This window comes from Leptidea sinapis, chromosome 7, assembly GCF_905404315.1.
Source record: "Leptidea sinapis chromosome 7, ilLepSina1.1, whole genome shotgun sequence".
In the NCBI taxonomy this organism is placed as follows: Eukaryota; Metazoa; Arthropoda; class Insecta; order Lepidoptera; family Pieridae; genus Leptidea; species Leptidea sinapis.
In genome coordinates, this window is record NC_066271.1 from 8,489,148 (window position 1) to 8,505,332 (window position 16,185).

At 34.0% G+C, this 16,185-nt stretch overlaps 2 protein-coding genes across 4 annotated transcripts in view; one reads left to right on the top strand and one right to left on the bottom strand.

The window, feature by feature from the left end:
- Positions 1-3,663: 3,663 nt before the first annotated feature.
- LOC126965376 (uncharacterized) lies at positions 3,664-4,685 on the bottom strand. Of its 2 annotated transcripts, none has more exons than XM_050808928.1 (3): positions 4,590-4,685; positions 4,409-4,481; positions 3,664-4,194 (listed from the first exon to the last, which is right to left on the bottom strand). In XM_050808928.1, the coding sequence occupies exons 2-3, from the start codon at positions 4,457-4,459 to the stop codon at positions 3,877-3,879; spliced, it is 369 nt and encodes a 122-aa protein (XP_050664885.1). In that variant the 5' UTR covers positions 4,460-4,481; positions 4,590-4,685; the 3' UTR covers positions 3,664-3,876. The 2 variants fall into 2 exon arrangements, with proteins under 2 accessions (XP_050664885.1, XP_050664886.1); XM_050808929.1 differs by having other exon boundaries at positions 4,563-4,634.
- A 1,049-nt stretch (positions 4,686-5,734) lies between these two features.
- LOC126965365 (protein numb) overlaps positions 5,735-16,185 on the top strand; it is a 65,238-nt gene continuing 54,787 nt past the window's right edge. The window contains exons 1-2 of one of the 2 annotated variants that reach the window (XM_050808913.1): positions 14,493-14,610; positions 14,803-14,845. The gene's annotated coding sequence lies outside the window, so the exon portion shown is untranslated. Of the gene's footprint in view, positions 5,857-14,492; positions 14,611-14,802; positions 14,846-16,185 lie in introns of those variants that run through there. The other variant, XM_050808914.1, reaches the window with a different exon arrangement.

Sequence of the window (16,185 nt, forward strand, 5' to 3'; positions counted from 1 at the left end):
AATATGGGTAGTTAAATTTATTCAGATCTATGTGGATGTAGATGTGTTTGGGAGTTTATTCTTTTTCTTGTGTTGATAATATATTTATTTAAGAAAGTATTCATTCCTTCTATTATAAACCATCCATACAATATTATAAATGAATTGGCATACTATTGTAAGAATTCCTGTGTTAAAAGTGATTTCTAAGAGATTCTCTAGAATTCAATTTATAGATGGCCTTAGGGCAATAGCCCTGTTTGCGAAACAAATATTGTGTCGATATCAGCTGCTTTCCCCCATTGCAAAATTCCATATGACATAATGCTATGGACATAACTGAAATAAATTAATCTAGCTGTGTTAGTATCTGTAAGATTTTTAATCCCTCTGATAGCAAAATAAGCAGCACTGTGTTTATTTGAGATTGCCTCAATGTGAGCACCCCATTGAAGTTTTTCATCTAATAAGATTTCAAGAAACGAAGTAAAGTCTACAAGTTTTAAAAGTTCCTCATTTAATATTATTCACGGGGCACACTAAAAGTTTTGCACTTCTAGCTGATCGGAACTGATGAACGGATTTGAATTTCGAATGTTATATTTTTTGAAACGTTGCAACCTTCTTAGTAATAAAAAAACAATTAGCTGGAAATCATTTGTCAATTGTTTTTAATCACACATCAAAGTAAGCAACGAAAATAGAATTAAGTCAAAAAGATTTCAGAGCGACGATTTTTTATCATTTTAAAAGTTCTCTCTCTCCGCAAGACTGTGCCGTCTTCAAAATGCTTTTGGGAGAGAAGCACCTTGCTTGAGCGACGTGAGGAGATGGTTTGCTGAATTTGAGAGACGTCGGGTTTCTTGTGAATGGGTGTTTGAAAACGAAAGCAGGCCAATAAAAGTGAGGCAGGCGAGAAACGTTGGTAAAAAATCACATTTTTTTTCTAAGCTACGGGTCCAATCTGCACAATTCCACTTGAAGATCAAAAAAGTTAATGTCGATGCTGGAATGCTGGTTTCTACCATTTGTTTAACCGGGATGTTAAAAAAAGTTCGCGAAAGACGACCAAAAAGCCGCAAAGCAAAACTAAGTCTTTTATAGCTTCCGAAAAAGTACAACTCGTCACCCATCCTGCACATATCCTCGACCTAGCACCCTGTGATTTCTGTATTTTTCCAAAAATCAAAGATTTGATGAGAGGTTTCACTTTTACCAATTCCGAAGAGGCAGTGATAGCATTCAATCAGCACGGAGAAAACATGCTTTCAGATATTCAGTGGTCCTACTGTTTTAAAACGTGGTTCGATCGCATGAAAAAGTGGTTAAAATGTAAAGGAGAGTATTTTGAAAAGCAATAAGCATAATAATATGTTGGTTATAACATGTTGCTTTTTTAAGTTACGCAAAACTTTTAGTGTGACCTACGTACTACTCCTTAGTACTTTTTTTACATTTGGTAAGCAGAATTCAAAACATTTTGTTTTTCTGGCGTTAATGGCAAATTATTTACCCTGAACCATTTAGATAATAATATATTTTCTAAGGACAGGTTTATTTTATCTGAATTTTGTGATTGTCTGCAAGTGTTATAAACTAATGAAGTGTCGTCTGCGAAAAGAATACCTAATCTCACATTCTTTCGAGGCTAGAAATGGCCAACCATTAATTTAGGTGAGGAATAAGAAAGGACCTAGGATTGAACCCTGAGGCACGCCTATATACGTTCTATTAACAAGTATGAAGTAATAAAATCAAGTGATTTACTCTTTATTCCATAATAATTGAGCTTATGGATAAGGGTTTCTAGCCTATCATTTGATTGGTCTACGCAATCAAATGTTTTCGAAAGATCATAGAATATTCCTACAGCGTTATCTGATCTCTCCCAAGCATTAAATATGTGTCGAATTATCTACTTTAGATAAAAATGTATTTTTTATATTAGGTACTTCATTGAACTAAATTTTTACTTGAACTTTGAAAAATATATCAATTTTCGTGTTAATGTATTATCGAATCGTCTTTTTTTGTCACCAAGACCATAAGTGGAATTGTTGAAGGAAGTATGACGTTAGAGTGGAATGGCCAATGCCACGCCTCATTCTTATAATATGTGGTCAAGTTTCAGTTGCTTAACCACTGGCATTTGTAGCATCTCTGCAATAAATAAATTAGAATGTTCTTCAAGATGGTCTGTGTGTTTCGCCCGGTACAACTCGATCTCTGTTTTAACAGTCTGTATTTTAAGATTTTCCTGCACCTCAGTTGATTTTGTAAGCCATGGTGCATTGACTATTGACCTCAGTATGCCGTTTTCAGCTCAATGAAGACAGGTTATGTTGCTGTTGCTGGACACACTCCAAAGTTGAATATTCCATAAGTCCATATCGGATTTAATATTTAATTGTATGACAACTATTTGTTATTTACCGACTACACTGAGTTTCATCCCATAAGCCATTGAATATTCCTGTATTTAAAGTTTGTTTCTCTGGTTTTCATTTTTATGTTTCCAGGTCAGGTGCCTGTCTAGACATATCATAGGTACTTAATGCACTCCGTTTATGATAGGAGATAGTTGCTAAGTTTCACGAACAGGCAGTTACCCTTTCTCAGGGCAAGGTTATATCTTGAGATTTGGCAGCTAGCTATTGAATCTTAACAGACTTTTTCAAACAAACCACTCGCAATATACTTACTATAAAACACTTCCAAGTTACCTAATTCACATCTTAGGTTATATTCAAATAAAGTTATATGGACCTATAAATGCTGATGTCCTGCAAGGCTGCTATCCCCTACATTTTTTTTCTGGATAAAAACATATTTGTTGCTATACAGACAGCACAGGCATGCCTGACATTCTACAACCACATCCTTAGTGAGAAACTTTTTTCTTTACATACTTTGTGGAATGAAAGACCCGCTGCAGAATACCCGAACCAAAACTTAGGGACCTTCGGCTTAGCATAGTTCCACCTTATAGGCTGGCAACACATCTGTTGATCTATGGTGCTTCTTTGTGATCTTCCTGTGCAGTTGCTATAAAAATTGTCAAGCTGCCTAGCTATTGCAGTTCACTGACAAAGGGACAGATAGAGGGACATTCTGACAGTTAGGTCTTAATAATAGGGTTCCCCTTGGTTACATTATACAATAAAGGTATATAAATTTGATATAATTTTCAACTTAAGAATACACAGCCCATATAACTTGCCGATAATGCAAATGAATAAATCTCATTAAAGTATTATGTATTCCAAATATTATGCAATTTTTTTTATGGAAAAGGAGGACAAATTAGTGTACGGGTCACCTGGTGTTTAGTGATCACCACCGCTCTGCAACATCAGAGGAATCACGGGAGCATTCAACTGAATGCTATAGTATAAACCTGCTAATACCCTTTTGTGGTTAGTAATTTTTCAAATACATTTTGCATATTATAATCTCTCTATGTTGGCATGGTCACAAAAACACAATATTTATGTTTCAGTACTGAATGTGTTTTGCAACATAAACTTATTATATTATCCCCTTTAATTTGATGATAATAAATATTGATTTTATATAAACAATTTATGTGATTAGGTCTGAATTTCTTAAAGATTAATTTTGTATTATCTACATTTGTGAATCACCATTATTGTAGTATAATGTAATAAAAATAATAAAAAGATGTACTGTCTCAGCTTGATTCTATTAATAAATATAATTTTCCTAGTTCTATTTACATATATCTACAGCTACATATTATAAAAATAGTAGTATTTATTTACAATGCCATCTTAAAAGCAATATATCTTTTTGTAGTGACTATAAATGTCACTACATATTTGTTTTTGTAAAAAAACCTGCAGTATCAACCATACAATATAAACATATAAACTAAACTTAAGCAGACTTCAAGATGCCTTTCATTTCCAATTCTCTCTCATAGGCAGTTGTTCCTTCATGCACAATTTTATCTCTTAGTGCCTCTTGCATAAGCTGAGCATCAAATCTCTGTTTGGACCACTGGTATCTACAGTATGACCAATATATCATAGTGGTCATGACAAATGTACTGAAACCAATGTGCTGAGAGTACAATGGTTTAGATGTTTTGATAAATGATGCCAGACCAACTCCAACTCCTGATGCTATGCCATACACAAAACTATCTCGGAAACATGGTATCTGTGAAAGATCTCTTCCGAACAAGACAAGTCCCTGGAACAATCAAAATGTTATTTGCAGCAATAACTTAATGAGTAACAGTAAATATGTTTTTGGTTAATTGTAACCAATTGTTATTATTTACCTATGAATTGACATAGATCCATTATAACAATCAAAATTAGTATCAAAAATAAGTATTTATATGTAATTAAAAACTGCTCGCCTCTTTGTGGTATTTAGCATTTATAAAGTTATTTTCACCTACCTTTTTTTCTTCTTCTTCGTCTTCCAACATACTTTTAACAACAGTGTCCATTTTCGAAATGTATACTCAGTACCTATAAATTAAAAATGTTTGTTATTAGTTATTACTTGTATGTAATTTAATCTTTAATATATCACAACAAGCAGGGTATAACCTAGCAAAGTGTATATTAATTATTTACTTTTTATCGAGATATCCGAAGAGATTTTAATTTTTAAACACTACGTTGTGATATCTTTTTTTTTTGGGATTTTATGACCTGGTAACTACGTTGAGATATCTATTACCTACCCAAACAAAGAGAATTTAAACAAAAGGATAAAGTTAACACTCTAACGAGATTCTCAACATAGTTTTTAAATTCTCTTTGGTGTATTGTGTAAACTCATAGACCAATTAGTATAGTACCTACCTAACTAGACTAATTGATAGCTCCCGTCTTACTCACACGAGAAAAAGAAAAACTTATGCGAGTCTTAGATTAGAGATAGAGTGATTAGATTTTTTGTTTCGCCATTCATGCCGGTTTTTTCAAGGTCAGCACACCCGGTGTGCTAAACAAACTTGACAGCCCTGCACAGATATTTTGTTTACTTTTATTTGCCTTTATAAAAATAAGCTATTATTATTGTGATAAGTGTGAAATATCCACTATTTATTCAACATCCGTGAGAATTTTAAGTAGAATCGAAGGAGATATGGTGCAATGTTGTGTTTTACGATGTAAAAGTGAAGTGAAAGAACACTTGTGTTATATTATGTAGCTATATATATAGGATATTATCTGTCTCATATTGGCCACGCCATACCGATGTCTAGTTACTATACCTAGTCTATGTGTAAACTGAACTACAAAGTACAAATAGGATGTAAATACTACGTGCTACACAAAAGGGAGATGGCCGAAATCCTCTACGTTTTAAGCAACTGTTCACTTTCAAACTTAGCAGGATTATACTTCGTCGCCAATAATTGTACAATTACTATTTTAAACATATCTCAAATCTGACTGTAACCAAACTAAATTTAAATTTTTACTAAGTGTGTTTCATACTTAATCGAGTAATGCATTCATTGACAGACAGAATCTTAGAATATTAACACTACAGAAGTAACGTCGGTAACTTCATTATAAATAGAAAGGACCAGCGCTATACAACTCAGGCTGAGATAGAACGGGACAAATATTGATCTTGCATCTCTATCGCGTATCCCTTTTTAGTATTTGTCCCAATGTCAACTTAAGGACAAATACACAAAGAGCTGTCATGACATCAGTTGGCGATTAGCTTGCGAATAGTATTTTTGTGATTTTATTGTTTTCAAACATATTTGGAAATAGATATTGCGATATAGTAAAAAGATTAACAATATGGTTGGGTGTAGTGTGTCTTGCTGCTTTGGCATAGCCGAAGTTAGTATAAAAATCTAGGAGTTCGCTTCCACGCGTAAGTATTACTTTTCACATAACATTTTTAATTTATTGTGCAAAAAGCTCAACTTAAATAAATTTAATATGAAATATTACCAAAAGTATTGATTTTTGATCCAAAGTCACCTATTTTCATGACATAATAAATGTAAGCAAAATAAACAACAGAAAACAGGGAAAAAGAGAATGTTGCCATAAAATAGATGTAGTTTTACCCATGTTATAGGGCTTTTGCATCATCTATTTTTTGTCGATATGAATTAAGTAGCATACGGCAGGTATTTATTATTTACAATGGTATTTGTATGGAGTAAGGAAATTAGACGGACATTTTACGTTTTTATATAATCTATATAAATAAAACAGTCGTGTTAGTTACACCATTTATAACTCAAGAACGGCTAGACCAATTTTTCTGATGTTTGTTTTTTTGGATTTCCCTTAGTCCGGAATAGGATAATAAGTAATAAAATATCGAAAAAATCACGAAAAAATATTATTATAAACAACTAACCAATCATTTGATTGTGTTCATAGCGTCAGGAGGATATGCCAGTATGAAGGAAATGCTGTTTAGGTATGTTCTGAATTTTCTATTTAAACTAAAGAATTCATAAGGTCAACTTGAAAGACAGGAGATCTCCTGGGACTCCTTTGAAAGTGGTAGTACCACCAGGGACTGTTACTATTAGTCGGTTAGTTCGAGTAAGTTAAGTGTTTCGTTGAGTGATGTATGTGCTTTTATAACATGATGCCAGAAAATGTAGAATCGACACAAGCCTGCCGTAATGGAACTTCGTTCCAAAATTAATTATTATGTGACACATTTTGTATGGATTGACATTTTCATGAAATCTCGAGAAAAGAAAGAATTCAATGAAGTTTTTTGTTAGTTTCACGCTACATGAGTAATAAAATACAACTGAAAGTGAACGTCATGTTACTCAAGTTGACTGGTTGGTGTGTGTGTTTCGAGTGTGCGAGTTACTATTAGCTTATTGTGCCGATATTATCATTAACAATGTCACGACTAAGGCGATCCAATTATTCCTGACAAAGACGTAATGCAACTAGGATTCGAAACATTGCGAATGAAAGGACTGAAGAAAAGAACCGCGTTAGTATGGATCGAAGTGGTGCTATGAATCACAAGAGTAAAGCGTAGCAGCCCGTAAAACGGATCGGCTGGCAGTACGAAATCATCCAGTAAAACCTCAGAGATGAACAACTTATAGATAATTTTCGACGCACAAGAAGAAATTTATGAAGTACTGATTTGAATCGAGCAGCGTTTCGATACGATTGCAGAACTTGTACTGTACTGTAGTACTGCTTGCATACTAGCTTTCACATAGGGCCAATGGACGTTGTTTGCGAGTATTCTGCGGAGAAACGCAAGAATTCTGCTGCCATTTTCTAGAAAGCACTCAAAAATACAATGTTTGTTTCCAAATGACCTCATTTGGGGCAGACATCTAAGAACGAGGATTTAATCCGACATTCAAGGTATTTATTTATTTACATACTTACACACAATACAGTAGAAGAATAACATACGCACTATACTTATTCCTATGTATTGTGTATGCCAATTCTAAAAAAAGCGTTTATAAATCAGTAATACGGGTTTTGCTTTTGGTATTGTAGATATAAGGACAGATTCACCATCGTATTGGATCACTGCAACCTCTCGAAGATGCACAGCTTAAATTGTTACAATTATACTTCATGGGCATTGATCGATGTCAAGAGATCAATGCAGCAATGATAATGCAATTCTGCAGATCTGCAGCAACTACTTAATGAACATTTTGCATGTATCCTCCATGCTGTTTTAAGTCGATCAGTGCGCACAACCGGCGCGGGCGCTGTTTGAAGACGACTGCCACTTCTCAATGAGCGCTCTACTGATGGACAATAATAACTAAATTTAATCACGTCACCGACAGTGACGTACACAGTGACAACTTCAAACACACTTTGAAAGATGACGTTCGCCATCAGTTCAGCTCAATACACAGAGTAGAATATAATCACACAGGCCATATTACTTTTATTTATTTATTTATTTACTAATAATCCAACAGCTTTATATACCATTACAATAGACTTACAAATAATTTTACAAATATGCCAATTTAGGATTAAGAATAATAGTTACAAAACTTTAATAGGTATACATCTGTTATTTAATGCTAATATTATTACATACGTTAATAATAATATTATTTAAGAGGTGTGTGTAATTTATTTATATTCTAATACTGACTATCCCAAAGAGTTTAATCTAGGTGGACTCCTTTTACAGCCAATTAGCAACTGGATCGGTCTCTTACCAGTACTTCTAGACATTTTGCAATATAAGGCAAGTTGAACCTCAACTAGAACAGATAATAAGTTAAAACCGGCATTATCCGTTCAGACGGGCAGGTCCGGTTCCCCGGCAGGCTCCATTAGCTATTTCATGGAATTCAATGGACCACTCCGTACAAACACCTTGGAAGTCTTGACCCGTGAAAGAAGTTCCTTGATCAGAGATAATGTGCTTGTGTGTACCGAATATGTAAACGTAATTTCGCAACGCTTAGCTAGCGGATCGCGTAATTAAGTCCTTAGCAGCTGTTAAATAGCAGAATTCTATGAAAGTATCAATTACGTATTTCTAGGGAACCCTCCGTCACTTGGAAGAGCATCCGTCAACTACAGCATACTTACCATCTGAGCACGAACTTATCCTGACCGTATGATCAATGATCAAACTTCCTTTATTGTAGTTAGCTAGCACAAATCCGCATTAGGAGACGGGACGTTATGAACTCACTACACTCACTCTCATGAAAGACCTCCGAATGGTTCGAAACTAGTCGGTACCCACACCGATAAAACGTGAGTAAAACCGTGCATGGAAATATCAGCTCACGGCAACACACCACACTTTTCCGTAACTGTTGCACGTAACGCTGGGTAAAGCTAAAAATGCAGGTGCCAGTTAGTAGCACCACTAGCCAGTGACACACAGTTATCCAGGATCCATTACACATGAAAATAATACGTCTCCAACACACATCCCACTGCACAGACACTGTCCACTGTCCACCACGACATAAGCATCGCTGTGTCATGAGAATACTGCTCAAGGCCTCACGTGAAAACCTTCCCGTCTTAAAAATCACGTAACTTCAGCATGGTTGTAAATGCGTTCCCTGGCGTCAAATATCCCTGGTATCGGGTAGCAGACGTCCCAGAAAACAAGTAGGATGTAAGCGAAGGCGATCCCACCGCTGCTCTCGGAGATTTATTTGGATTTAAAATCGGGCGTCACGGTGTTAGTATCCTCCATGTTTTAAGTCGATCAGTGCGAACCGGCGCGGGCGCTAGCTTGAAGACGACTGCCACTTCTCAATGAGCGCTCTACTGATGGACAATAATAACTAACTTCGATCACGTCACCGACAGTGACGTACACACTTACACAGTGACAACTTCAAACACACTTTGAAAGATGACGTTCGCCATCAGTTCAGCCCAATACAGATTAGAATATAATCATACAGGGCTTATTACTTTTATATTCTAATTCTCCGACATATATATAAGATATTTCCACGTATAAAGTCACTCATCACGATATCTCTGGAACCACTAGAGATAAAGACTTGAAATTTGGTAGGAATATTCTTTTCACCGAGTAGAGGAATGTTTAGTTTTCTAAAATTCCATCCGCAAGAGTTTTTTTTATTATGAAGAGAACAACGTCTGTCGGGTCAGCTAGTTGATAATAAAATAAGGGGAATAACAATTACTATGTGTATTAAAATTATGATCAAAATTATTCTATTTCAGGTTGCCTGTAAATCCAATAATAAACAGGACTATTGTTGCATCACACAGTGATCCTATCACTTGTAAATTCGTAGTTAATGAGAATTCTTGCAGTCATGAAGTAGGTACCTACATTTTTTAACTTCCCGTAAAAAAAAATAAAGGAGACGGATACCCTTTCATACATTATTGGGCCAAGATGTAAGATAATGAAATTAGTATCAATAAATAGCTTGTAAATTAAAAAATAATCACTGAAAATTTGAAAATTTTTGGCAATCTGAAAGCTGAGTTATAGGAGGTTTAGTAAAATTGAGGTTATGCAATATATGCGCAACAACCTATATTAAAACAGCTGATTTTTGAAATGCAATTGTTATGTTTTATGCTATTTATTCTACAAGTTTTGCAATATCAGAAGCCAAATAGAAAGATGTAAAATATCTATAAAACAACGGGAAACACACAAATGACAAATCGTGTAGTTATGACACAAGTGATTGACAATTGACGTTCTAGATAATTCTGTGGCTGTCACTGTCAGCACAGATAAGAAATACAAAACGAGCTTCAGAATCGACTTTTTTTTTTGATCGATTTCTTTATAATTTTAAGTTGATATTTAATTTTTTTAAACAAAAGTCACTATTTTATGTTAATTATGATGTATTTTTTACTAAGGTACTTTTATTGAATCAATCATCTGGTGCAAGTGGTTTTGGGTTGAATTGTATAAACTTATTCACATTAATCGATTATAGTAATCGATATCCCATTTTAATCGTCAATTTTAAGATAATGAAAACTTAATTTTGAGATTTCGCGTTTTCTAGATTGTGAATTAGGCTAATTTTGTATATTTTGAATAAGAAAAATTAGACAATTTTTTTAAACCATATCTCAACTTATTACATTTTGGCCCAGAAATCCCCGTCTCCTTTTCAAAAATTCTGGAAGTTATTGGTTTAACCGATTTTGAAAATCAAGTTTTCATCAGATCTTGACGTTTTAAGGTCCTATGAAGCTTTCCTGACTATTCCCGTGATGTTGTCCGTACATCTGTATTTATGTGGGTGCTGTTGTGTCTGTATGTAAACCTTTTATAACTTTTGAACGGCTCCTCGAGCTCAAAATGGCTAAGTAAAATTTGACGCGTGTTGGTATGGAATTAGCGACAAGTTGCAGGGATGGCCTTTACGGTCAACCATTTTCCTAATTTTTTTGGCTAATATGTATAACTTTTGAGATACATTGTGTTCTCATGCGATACCAAGTTAATCTATATATTTTAAACATAGAAGATTTTTAATATGGATATTGTCATGGCCAGTTGGGACTGAATAAATTGGCCGAATTGACATTACATGGATCTCACAACTTTTTACCGTAGAAAATCTGAGTTGCGAGACTTGGTTTCTTTTATAAGTTTATTTTTTATTTGTAGATACTTCCATCAAAATCAGAAGGCTCGAGTCAGTCTTCAATAATGTGTACCACCAAACGACGTCTTGAATGACTTGGCTAACGAGATAACTGGTGATTATAAGACGTTGACTCGACGATCATAGTCCGGAAAGTCTTTACGGTCTCATAGGCGAGGCAAAGAACCTCGATCAATTTATCAAGCACTTGGCTCGAAGACACACAGTGATAGCTCTTTAATAAATATATAATGATCAGTAAATTCTTTTCGTTATTGTGTTTAATCTATTTACACCCCCAATCATCTGTTGAGTATGTCACATTTGTCGTAAGATTTAATTTGTTAAGACTCAAATAAAGGGGTAATTTTAGTCATAATAAAAGGGGCACGGTGAGTGTGTTTTTTTTTGCAGTCACTAAAGAAAACCAAGTTGCGATGCCCTATGAAACATAAAATTAAGTAGTGTAAAAAGCTACATCAATAATTTTAAGCACCTGCGTTTTTGTTAAATTAAATATCAAAATTATAACAGCAACATTACAAAGCAAAAAATCATAATTTCATGTCATAATACTAGTGTCAACATTGTATTTAGGTTCAAGGTTGTAGTTAGCCTTCAACTATCGCCGCTAAAATATTTATATGTTAAAAAGTGTAGATAGAAGAAGTTTATCTTCGAACAATTTTAGCGTTACATTAGGAAATCGGAATCACAAAGTTCTGAAGCAAAAATTTCAAACTGTCAAGTTAAAGGAATTCTTTGACACAATTGTCATATTGTGGGTCAGGACGACAAGAACTTTAAGATGAACTGTCTGTATAATAATCTGACACGCTTGGGTATTTCATAGTCATGATTTTTTTGTATTTTCAAAATCGGTCATAACTTTTGGTCACGTCCAAATCGCCAGTCTTTTGACCAGGAGCTACAATAGGGTTCACTTAACATCTCCTCACAATGAAGCGGTGTAAAGGATTATTTTTCCTATTTTCTACCCCTTCGTTTGGCCACCCCCACCATGCAAACCAACAGATTTATTCAATTTATTTTTCTGTTATCAGTAACATGTGGGGCACATACACTATTAATATCTGAAGCGCTTGAGTATTTCTTTGTGACTGGTTTTTTACATTATTGTACGTTCGTTCTGCATTCTGAGTGTACACGCTTCCGCCACTAGCGATAGGTAACATCATATAAACTTTTTAGCATATAACCTTCACAATCCAATAGGTGCCCAAGACTCTCGAGTTATTTCCTATTTAGTCCCTTGAGCTCCCCTACCATTATATAAATCGACATTATTTTGTCAAATGCTTGTCACTCTGTCAGGCGATCCATCAGATAACTATGATATCTGCTAAAACATCTATCCTATATTTTAAGCGGTCGTTACTGAACGTACTGGTTAAATTATATTTGGTTCTTACCTGCTAGATAACACTATCTATACACTGTGAAACGCAAATGATACCTTTATGCAAGTGCCCCCGCGCCGGGTTGTGCCATAGATCGTCGCGAAATTTGGCGAACGCGCAGCGGCCTGTCAATCCGTAATATTTTACGTGTATTAATAGATTGCTTATAATGAGGATGATATGAGAGAATGTATAAGAAAGCTTTTGGTACAAGCTATAAGACCATGCAAAATAAACTATCTCGTACTATACGGTATATTTTGGTGTAGGTATATGAAAGATCCAGTGACAACGGGCACTTTCCGATTCGATTCTGGAAGGTTATTCGATAGGTAAGTTGCGAGTAGCCTATTAAAGTAACCTAGTAGCCTAGTAACTTATTAGGAAAATGTGAAACAGCTCCTTATTGTACCGTGGTTATTTATGTGGGGCAGAGCCACAGAACACTAAATTACGGTCTGTGATTACCAAGTGATTACGGCATGGCAGACGATAATATCAATCAATACGATTAAATTTGTGCAATTTACCTTACTTAATTTGTACCTTATTAGCTAAAACCTAAAGATTCATTAGGAGAAATATTTGATGAATTGACCGTTGTTTCACTTTAGTAGAATAATACATCATTAGTGGTTGCATACTAATAAATTTACCACAACAAAATTGTGATATATTAATATTTCGTATATACACGAACATAATAATTATGAATTTGATTTTAATATGCTTATTTCTTGGAAGTTCGGTGACCTCTCGTTTACACCAAGAAACTTGTTTTATACAAAACTTGTGGAATACTTACTTCGTTCACACTGTGTTACAGACAAGTCTACATACAAGTATAAAACACATTTGCGTTCACATATAGGTCTGAGACATGTTTGATACAGTTTAATACATTGATACCGTTCACACAAACATAAAGCATGCGTGTTTTTAACAAGTATTGTTAATTTATTGAAGTTTATGTACAATACATATTTAAAACAAGTTTTATAATCTATCCATGCATGCTTGTGGGATAATGTTTTAAACATTTACCAGACAAACCGCAATTTTTTAAAAGATGAAAATTAAAAGATAAATGAAGTGCTCAAAGAAACAAACTTTAGTAGCAATATTTATCTTGGATTACATCAAGATACTCTTTCAATACTTTTATAATCGTTTCGCAAGTATCAGTAATGCATTAACTACTTTTTGCCTTTGATATCCGATGCCAATACAATAAAGATGAATATTAATCACCTGGTGGAATATGATTCCTCTGGTGTTGCAAGAGAATGTGTGCGGCGGTGATCACGTATCACCAGGTGACCCGTAGGATCGTTTGTCCTCCTTTTGCATAAAAAAAAATTGCTCTGCTGGAATGATGGTATCTCAATAATGTGAATTCCAAATTTACTGGTCTCACTCAACAAAATTTCTGATTCCACTCCTGTCTTCTATTCTTAAATCATTCAACAAGCAACGAAAGGCCCCTTCTTGGTGTCGTCTCCTCAAAAATTATCGCGACCAGTACTTGTGAATTCCTTTATGATGTACAAGTATACTGCACTTATGAAGCAAAGTTCCGCAGCACCTTCACTTTCTATTGTCTGTGCCAGTAGTCAATTGAACAGAAATATTCATAAACTTCTGCACTGACATGTTATACAAGTTTAGCTACAAGCCTACAACAAGTATAAAACATGAGATCATATACATGTAGACAACTAGTTGGTTACAAACATTTTCATCAGACAAATAATACAAAATAAAAAAAATTTGTCTACGGCAAGTTTTATGTGTTTGTATTTTGAAAACATTGCACACAACTTGTATTTGAAATTTACATGAACCTACCTGTTTAATACCTTGGTATAAACGAGGGGTGAGCGCGCCCCAGCTACGTACGTCAATTGTCACTTGTCAAGTAACAGTATGTCAGTTGTCATTGCAGTTGCTGTTAATTTTGACATAAAATCTATACTCAAAAGTCAAATAATCACCGAATGTAAATTTAGTCCAAATTTCAACAAATTATTGTATTTAAATTTTAAAATAAATTCGAGAGAAACTCAATACCGCAATGTTAACAATATAATATATACGATTAGTAAGGTATTTAATATTATGTAATATAGAGATAGTGTTCATTCTACTATTATTATTAATTTAAAAAATGTGATTTTTTCTAATTGTTTTTTATGGATTACACTTTATAATATTCATAATAAATATATTTATACTTTCCGTATACTAAATAACTTTACTCATTTTTATGATATTAAATATTACCTTCACTGGTGAAAGGTGAAAATAGTGAAGACTCGCGAAAAAAAGGATTTTATGAAAGGTAAGTACAATTTTATCAAGCAAAGTAAATTATCAATTAATAACTCATAAATGTAATAAAATAATGTAAAGCGGGTGTCACATATTAAGATTATTAGCATTTCATTGTTTTTTGAGGCAATGAAATTAATATGTAAATAATTTAGATTTTATCATCTTTTGCTAGATAAAAATACTGACACATTTATACCAATAGCTATAATGTCTGTTGTAATCCTTTACTATTTATTTTTACCTGCTAAAATATTTAAAGGTATAGTAGTATTTCTGTCTCAGTCTGTTTGCCTGTCTGTTAGTAATAAACTGAAAAACTAATGTACTAATTAAAAAACAGTTTCCACCAAGAGTTCACATTGATTCATGAGGATGGCCTGTGTCTATATAATATTTTAAGTTTTTGTGTACAATTGTTGAAGTATAGTGATGATTGTTGCAAATGTTGGAAACAAAATCAAGCCAGCTGGCAGCTTTAATTGAAAACACTGCCAAAACTCTCTGAGCTATTACATAGCATTGTATGGTGGGACTGTTCCTTTTTTAAAGCCCTACAGAAAAGTCTGTAAGAAGATAAATAAAAGTTATATATATCTTTTTAGGATTAAATACTAAACCTATTCTAATTTCAACAAAAATGGTCACATATACTGTGTTTATTATAAGGCTCTTTAGAAGGATTCAGTATTAAACCTTATCAAATTAAAGATTTAGTTATCTTAAGGTGCATGAAATCATGCACCACACAATTTTAATCCCCCTCATCTGCTTGCTATGTGCTATAAAAAGACAGGCACCAATTTAAACTGCCTTCCATTGCAACCATTTAAATAAAATGGTTAAAACTTAGTTTCCCATAGCACAAGGGGGGGATGGGAGGTTCCCCTTCACTCCTCATACTACTCCCATTACAAGGTAATACACTATTCCAGGGAATATGATTTTTTTAAGGGTTGGGAAGGTTCCGAATTTGTTAATGGGGAGGGAAGGAAGAAGGAAATAATAACATTTCGGTTGTGGGCTTAGCCTCCTGCCGCCATGCCAGCCGTCATGTAGAATTTTATATAAGTGATTTACCCGTTTTAGGTTGAAATTTTTGTTATTTTTTTTTTAAATGGTGCATTACCTTGTAATAAGATTGGTAGCTATACTCATGGACTAAAGCTCTATCAACTGCAATATTTTAACCTCCTAATTCTTGCTATGGGATACTTAATCTGACCCCCCATGGTCACATAATAAATTAAAAAAAAATGTCAGTGGAGGATCCCTAGTACTTCATAAATATAAACATATATAATATGTACAAGCTGGGAATAAACTTACTAACTTAAAAAACAGGTTAAA

Bases quoted from the DNA above. Each gene is read 5' to 3' on its own strand.
- LOC126965376 (XM_050808928.1), bottom strand. From the start codon at position 4,459: ATGGACACTGTTGTTAAAAGTATGTTGGAAGACGAAGAAGAAGAAAAA. The intron at 4,195-4,408 runs GTAGGTGAAAAT...TGATTGTTCCAG, and splicing joins ACGAAGAAGAAGAAAAAAAG to GGACTTGTCTTGTTCGGAAG.